This window comes from Belonocnema kinseyi, chromosome 10 (assembly GCF_010883055.1).
Source record: "Belonocnema kinseyi isolate 2016_QV_RU_SX_M_011 chromosome 10, B_treatae_v1, whole genome shotgun sequence".
Classification (NCBI taxonomy): Eukaryota; Metazoa; Arthropoda; class Insecta; order Hymenoptera; family Cynipidae; genus Belonocnema; species Belonocnema kinseyi.
Window position 1 is genome coordinate 63,276,480 of NC_046666.1, and position 8,719 is coordinate 63,285,198.

Sequence of the window (8,719 nt, forward strand, 5' to 3'; positions counted from 1 at the left end):
TTGTCTAATTATTAAACAATCATCTCGAAAGGATTAATCATATTTTGCTTGCTTACTCCATTTAAGTATTTTTACTTCATGAAAATAAAAACTACCATTGTTTCTAAATACAGTGTATTTGATATAAATAGGATGTAATTAAAATCTTCAATTTACAGCTTATTTTTAAATAAAAAAATCATAGGGAAAATCAATACCTTATTATTTAAAATAATGATTAACAAACGAAAAACTATTTTCTTCTTTCAGGGATCATTCATAAAGTACGCGATATGTTCAGGGGACGGAGGGAGGAGAGGGGGTGTGGAAGTACCATTCTCCACGAACAATGGAAAAAGCATCATGCAGTAGGAGTTAATTCCTGGAGAATGTATCACGTATTTTATAAATTACTTGTAATACTTGATCGGTTAGGGTCCAAGTGGAGAAGAAAAGTAAACCCTTTTCAGCTCTAAAATTAATTAATTTAATTTAATACCTTTTCACCCTTTCACTTTGTATGTTAAGGTTTCCAAACCTAAACTTAACAGTTCGTCAGACTCTTTCTTCATAGAGAATAAAGCAGTAATTTTTTCAAGTCTTTTCTTCTCTTCAATCTCCAAGCTGGTATCCTCTTTATCTTGAATTTTACTCTTCAGTCCATTTTTTATATTATTACTATCCATTCAGTCTTTTCAGCTATTTCCATTTTATTAAAAAGATTACCTTCATAATAGCCATTTTTAAAATCTTTTTCTCGTACGTCTTCAAAATACTCATCTACCAACTCTAAAAGTTATATCTATAGCTCTTCACATTAAACCTCAGACTTTAATCTTTTATAAGGCTTCTTTCTAGAAACAGAGCCAATCTTTGTGTTCCTTGAGGCTCAGAGCCTTTTTGAATTCCGTTCGACATTTATTGTACCACTGAAGTTTTTGAAGTTTTACTATAGGAAATGTTGAAGTACACTGAAAAAATGGTTTAGCTGTCCCAGCTAATCGTTTAGCTGGATTTCGTCTTCAAAAAAATATAACTGTTACACCTAGATTTCTACATGTTTTAGCTAAATTAGCCATCTAGAAATTATCTAGCCAATTTATCCAGATTATTAGTAGATGGAAAATTTATCTGAAACCGCTAGAAATCTAGGTGACACAGCTATATTTTCTTGGAAGACGAAATCCAGCTACACGGTTAGCTGGAACAGCTAAACCATTTTCTTCAGTATATCTGATTCATTTTTCGGAGAGGCATTGTTGTTTTCCTTCGAAGAAAACTGAAAAAAGTTGATTTTCTCATTTATAATTTCTATAACTTCAGGGAAAATAACCCATACGATAAATACGATAAGGGTTTAAATACAGAACAGATTTTAATGTATTTTTTACATAGATCCCTCATTAATAAAACATCGCCTGCCCTTTTACATTTTTTTAAAGATGCATTTTATATTTTCAACGTGTGAATGTTCCCAAATCATCAAAAAACACATTAGAGCTTCAAAAATCTCTATTTAGTTTAGAAGCTTTATATATTTTTGCTCAAATCAGAAATATAAGATTAAATATTTATTAATTGTTGTAAAGTTTAACCATCATTTGTTTTTGAAATTTTTAATTTTGTCATCCAGTAACCGGAATTTACTAGAATCTAAAACATTAAAATCAGTTGAAAAACCTCGTTATTTTATAAATTCCAAAGCAAATTTTAACCTTATTCTCAGATTTTTCATTTAAATTAGTAGAACAGAACGTGCTTTTCCATATACCTACTTAAGCCCGTAAAAAATCCTTTTGGTATCTGAAGATAATTACTAAACGTTTTTGATTTGATCCTTTCTAGTTTAAAAACATATATACAAATTGAAAAGACTTATTTGATAAGACAAATATATTATTTTCAACAATTAAAATATTTACTTATATAACATATTTGAATAATGCATATAATTTATAAGTTATTTTAAATATTCAAAATGTAGTTTTCCATTTCAAATCAGGTTTATAAAAAACATATTTTGTGTAGCTAATCCAAAATTACAAAATAAGAATTTTTTTAATTATTCCTTTTATATATTTAAGGGAATATGCAATTCTTTTTTCAAGATTTTAGAACATCTTCATACTAAAATTGTTGATGTATAAGAATAACTTATGTCTACGGGCCTCATAAATAAATAAATTGAGAAAGTCTTTCCTATTATAGATACAAATTTCTCCGAACTATTAAAAATTTTCATTCCTTTAAAATAATTATGAATAAAAAATTGAGAAAACCTTAGAAATTAGAAGAATCAGCGTATTGCAACAGGTATGGTGCCATGCTTTTTTTAATAATTGGATTAAGCACAAATCTTAATTTTTGGTAATAGAACAAGTTCCAAACAACTTACACGTGAAGGTGAAAACTGGAAATTCTTCATCTCTGCATTTAATTAGTCTCATTCATTGCTTGTTCCTGCTTTATTTGAATATCTTCATCTAACTTTAACGGGTCCTTTTCATCTAGCATCAATCCAGGAAAACAATCAGGTTCATCTGTACTCGATTTCGAAAAACCTTGATCAAACCGACGTCTATGTTTCTTTTTTTTATTGCTCGAAAAATGAACGGTTACGAATTTCGGTCTGGCCGGTTCATCCTTTATCACTCCTAATCTTTTCATATGATCGATTATGTGGGATTTCATAGTATAATAGGCTTTGAATTTTTTTAAACAAAAATCACACTCAAAAGGCTGGTCTCCAGCGAGAATACACAAATGCCTTTTTAAATAACAAGGCCTAATAAAATTCTTTCCACAAATTTTACATTCGTTCCGGTTCTTATTTGTATGTGTCCATTTGTGACTATACAATTCACTTTTTGTCGTGTAAACTTTTGGGCAAAAATCACAAGTAAAACGTTTTTTAGTGTTGTGCATTTTCATTGTGTGGGCCTTTAAAGTGGTATTTTGAAAAAAAGCTTTGTTGCAAATTTCACATGCATAGCGTCTAATCCCAGAGTGGATTTGCATATGGGATACCATTTTAACTCGTTTAATAAACCCTTTCCCGCAAATTTCACACTCAAATGGCTTTTTATCCAAGTGCGTTTTTTTATGTTCTTTGAGAGCAGCCAAAGTTGAAATTCTTTTCGAGCAAATGTCACAGGGAAAAGTTTTCATAGTAGCAGTTCCTCCATGAAAAAAATTCATATGCGACAGCAACTCTTGTCCCTTAGTAAATTCTTCAGCGCAAATTTTGCACTGAAATGGTTTTTGGTGAATCTTTTTATGGTTTCTTAAATTACTCATACTTGAAAATGTTTTAGAACAAATGTCGCAAACAGATCGTTGTCTCTCCCGACGTTTCTTTAGCGTCTTATTATAATTTTTGTTAGAGATATTTTTCATCTTGCTGTCGTTGTTCCGAGAGTCTTCTGTGGCGTTTAATGAAAACTGAAAGAAAATACTAATTTTAAAAATTAACACTTAAAGAAAAAGTAAGAACAAGGATGGCAGCACAATATGAGCTGAAAAGAGAGAAATAGGGTATTTTTGTAGCAAAAGGGAGAAAAATTTAATATTTATTTTTTCATGTAAAAAAGTATCGAAAACTGTAATTTGGTGATTTTGAATTCGCTATTGTTAAAGCTCCTTTGGCTTTAACGAACATATTCTTATTACGTATTTCGTGCTTTTGAACTTTTCTACATCATGTTCAACTTTATTATATAAAATGTATATTATATTTCTTTGTTTATCTCGGTCTGGGGCTGCTTATTCAGATATTGCAAAAGAAAATACAAATTTTATTTTTAATGGTTATTTATCTTTTTTTTCTTATTATACATTTAATTTTATTCTCAGCTACCTTGAAAAATGTATCAGCTTAATAAATATATATTATTACAATACAAAATATTATGCATTGTTATTAAAACATATGTATTTTCATTGTCTTGTCTTTATAATTAAAAAATTGCGCATCTTATATAAAAAAATACAATTTTCTTATTAAAAATTGTATAACAACTTGTGTCGTTTCTCCATAAATTTAATTTTTTGGTAATGTTATTTTTTACGACTTGAACTAAAAATACGCAACCTGGTGTATAGTGTTTCTAAGCAAATTTGTAGACATAATTTAGGCTAAAAATTTTGTTAAATAAAATGCTATCGTAGCTTGTGTCCTTTTTCTAAAAAGTTCATTTTTTTATTTTTAATATATTTTTTTAAGAAGAGTTTATAAGAAAATTTTAGATCTTTTTTGGTTAAACAACTTTTGTCTTTTCATTTTTCCACCTCTTGTGTCGTTTTTGCAAAAATTTAATTTTTTATTTTTAATTCAATTTTGTATAATTAAATGAAATCTAGTGCTATTATCTATGCATGATCCACTAAGAAATTATTGAAATCAAATTTCTAGCCATTTCTTGGATGAGCAACTTTCATGTGTTTATTTTTTTCACAGCTTGTGTGATTTGTCGAAAAATTAAATTTTTTATTTTTAATCTTGTTTTTTTATGACTAAAAATATTTTTGTTGATTCATCATTTGGTTTCTTTGAATTTTGAAAATGCTATAAGTCTGATCATTATATTTTTAACGAAAAAAATCATTTGTTCAAGTTTCGAAGTACTACAAATAACCGAACACAGAATTTTTCAATCTTAAAAGAATTGTCTCAAAATTTTTGAAAATGCTTTAACTTTTCGAATTTTCGTCCAAAATAGCTGGTTAATTTTTCACTTTTATTAAATCCTTAAATTCCCTGAATCCTCCTAATTCCTTAAATCCTTGAAATTCTATAAAATTCTAGGTTTCTCTGAATTTTCAGAATTACTTGAATTCTTTTTATTCCTTGAATTATATAAATTCCTTGAATTCTTTGAATTTTTCGAATTCTTTGAATTGCTTGAATTCTTCTAATTACTTGTGTTATTTAGATTTCTTTAATTATTAGAATTCTTTAAATTATTTAAATTTCTTGAATTATTCGAATTTCTTCGAATTCCTGGAGTTTTTCAGATTCCTCAAATTCTACGAATTCCTTTAATTCTTCGAATTCCTTGAATTTATGGGATTACTTGAACTCTTTGAATTTGTTTAGATTTTGAGGAATCTTTACATTAATTATTATATGGACTGTATAATCAAAGAAAAAATATTTAATATCTACTAAAAACTAAGCTCATATTTGCCGGTTTTTCATTATTTTTTAAACTTGCATAAATTCTAGAACTTAATAAATTTGTGTTCAAACAAAAAATGTCATTAAAATCAGTTGTAAACCATGTCTTGTTTCAATTTTTGTCTAATCGAACGAGTTTATGGGCGATATTTTGAAATATATTTAATATCCTTTGAAGATTTTGATTACACTACTATGAAATTGTCTATCATCTTATTAAATATAAGCTTTAGTCTATGTTTCCGCCACCGATAAGAATTAGAATAACTTCATTTTGCAAGAAATTCATTAAATACGCATACGTGTTCAAATAAATCAAAACCTTTTAAAACCCTGATATGTTATGCTTCTGTTCGTTTCAAATGGAAATATAATAGCTTTCACTTACTGCTGAATTTAATGGGCCATCCTTTTTCACATACGATACAATAGAGGGTTCACTTTCATTAGCCTGCAAGTCTATTTCTTCCTTTATCAAAGGAATAGGTTGAGAATCAAATTTGTAATGAATCGCTTCGTGCATCAAAAAAGTACGTTTGTGGCAAAATTTGAGTTTACAAATCTCGCATTCAAAATAAGGATCTTCTTCAGAGCGACGTATCTGATGATACCGTAATTTGTATTTGTCAACAAAACATCTTTTGCAAATTTCACACTCATAGGGCTTTTTATCCGAGTGTATCAGTTTGTGAGTATCAAGAGCAGACATTAACGGAAAACTCTCACAGCAAATGTCACAAATATGATTTACAGGATTTTTTCTGACTCGTCCATTATGTCCACCATTTTTCATATTACGCAGTATGTGCACTTTCATACTAGACCGAAAACTGAATCCTTTTTTGCAATCATCACATTGAAAAGGCTTTTTTCCTGTGTGAGTAACCTTGTGAAGTTCAAGTTCGTATTTCCAAACAAATTTCTTCTTACAAACATTACAAGTAAAATTTTTTTCATTCATGTGTCTTCTCAAATGATTCTTTAAATTAGATTTGACAATAAAATTTTTGTTGCAAATATCACATGCATAGTATTTTTTCTTTTCGTGAATTTCCATGTGTTCTTTAATATTACGCTGTGTTGAAAAGACTTTCTGACAAAATTTACATTTTAAATTGAGTGGTTTATGCTTTAGCATATGAGCCTTTACTGTAGCAAATTTCTTAAACACTTTTTTGCATGTAGGACAAGTGTAAGGTTTAGTAATGGAGCCTGTCGGGTCAGGGTCAGACTTTTCCGTGCGATCATGTTCTTCTGTGTGAATTCTCAAGCTTTCAGCGGTTTCTAATTGTTTTTGACATTTGCTGCACCAATAACGTTCAGACATATCTACTGCAGGTAACTTTATAGTGTCGCCTTCATTTTTTGAAAGATCGCTTTTTACTTTTATAGCGAAGTTGGTTAAGTTGCTCTTTTCTTCTTTCAAGTGCTTTTCATCAACGGAATATTCAGGAGGCTCTGATTTTATCATGACGCCATTCCAAGAATCATCTTTCGCCTTTGGTGATAACTGAAAGAAAAATTGTATATCCGTTTTTAAATTCTTCGATTAAAGCTGAAATAAAACTTTTAATAGATTATTTCCTAAAACTACTTTTTTCTCTTTTTCTATATTATCAGGTCTGAGATGGTCAAAAAATAAGTGGGTAGTCCCTGCGTTATTGTCTCATAGGCTTCTTTTAAAAAGATCATATATAATATAATAACGGTTTTATTTTCTCCACAAAAGATAATATATTGTTACCCATTATTATTACTATCATGATATTAATAATATTAATATGCAGTATGTAAATACAAATTTTGCCACTTTTTCTCCATACCGATTGGGTAATTTGAAAAACTCCAAGTTAAGAATGTTGCCAAATTTACAAATATAATTAGGAATTCAGTTAAAGTTGAAGGGCGGTGACAAAAAATTTCACATTTGCGTGCATAATACAACTGACAGAAATTTAAGATTTATTACTGAAAAATTGTATTACTTAACCAAAGCCTGACATTTTCAGCAGATTTGAAATTTTTTATTTTTTATTTAAATCAGTGTACGGGTAAAACCCTTTGTACATATAAACTTACTAACTAAAAATAACGCTTAAATCTAAGTAAGAGTATTCGAAAGTCTAGAACCTCCGCGGCTGTAAATCGCGTTTCGCACAGAGCTTCTGAATTGATATGCAGTTATGTTAAAAAAGACGAGCTGATTGTTACGATTTATTATAAACGAATTGGCCTCATAGCAAATTCTGGAGATCACGGAATTCGCTCCGTAATTTGTACGGTGATTCGTAACATAAAATAAATATTTCTTTTTACGGAGCGACTTAGTTGTTGCAAAAAACTTAACTTCAGATAGAATCGAAGGACATTTTATAATATTGTTGGCAATAGCATGCAAAAAACAGAGGTCAGCAGTTAAGAACCTAGAGGCAAGTTTCGGAATATTTAGTAGGGCTCTTATACCATCGTAATTGTGGTCTCTTCTGTCCATGAGCATACCCAATTGGCTAGTCGCGAATCGAAGGAAACGGTTTTGAAGACCTTCAAGCCTAGTTTTTTGAACGAGGTATTGCGGTGACCAGATGATGGAGGCATATTCTAAGTGTGGTATAACGAGAGAAAAATACAAAATCTTAATTGTAATGGGATTCCTAAATTTGAAGGCATTTTTCGTGACAAAGCTTAAAGATCTTAGAGATTTACTCGCAGCCTTAGAGACGTGATCCCTATAAGTAAGCTCAGAATCTAGAATTATCCCAAGGTCTAGCACCTTAGTGACTCTAGTCAGTTCGACCCCTCCAATATTGTAGTGATGGAATACATTGACTTTCTTCCTGGAGAAAGTAATTAAAGAGCATTTTCTATATTAATAGGCACACGATTCAGGATGCACCATTCATGCAGGCGACTGAGATCGTTTTGAATATCGATGCAATCCAGATGGGAGTGAACTGCAAAACACATTTTAAGGTATAGCATCGACCTGCAAGCCCGATTCAAGAGACTGTGATAAGTAATGCGTATAGGTACACAAGTTTGTAATCGTAGATCTACCCCTCATGAAACCGTGCTGCTCATCGATGATGGTATTAGCCGAGGCTTGATAGAGTTTATCACAAATGATACTCTCGAAAATTTTAGGGATGGAGCTGAACAGTGGAATTGGCCTATAGTCTCTTACATCGTGGCGGTTTCCCGATTTAAAAATAGGGGAAACTATGCCCCTTTTCCAAACTCCGGGGAAGTAGCCCTCAGTGATTGACTGATTAAAAATTAGATATAGCGGATGGATCAGGGAAGAGCAACACGAGTTAATGAGGGAGGGGTATCCCATCTGGACCGGCCCCTTTATTAGCATTGAGTTTTCGCAATTTACAATAAATTTTGTCCTTACTTATGTTAACAATCGAAAGATCTACGGAGTCGTTTGGACTGAGTTGGGCGTCGCTTAAGACTGACGGACTATAAACTGACATGAAGTATCTGGAAAAAAGTTCGGCAATGTCCTCAGTAGTGTCAGCGTGATCGTTATCAAAGTATACGTGATTTGGCAAATTACTTGTT

At 30.6% G+C, this 8,719-nt stretch overlaps 1 protein-coding gene across 1 annotated transcript; it reads right to left on the reverse strand.

The window, feature by feature from the left end:
• Nucleotides 1-2,412: 2,412 nt before the first annotated feature.
• LOC117181160 (zinc finger protein 235-like) lies at nt 2,413-7,750 on the reverse strand. Its single transcript, XM_033373727.1, has 3 exons — nt 7,619-7,750; nt 5,578-6,665; nt 2,413-2,638 (listed from the first exon to the last, which is right to left on the reverse strand). Exons 1-3 carry the CDS (start codon nt 7,748-7,750, stop codon nt 2,413-2,415), a joined length of 1,446 nt encoding a protein of 481 aa, XP_033229618.1.
• Between the last annotated feature and the right edge of the window lie 969 nt (nt 7,751-8,719).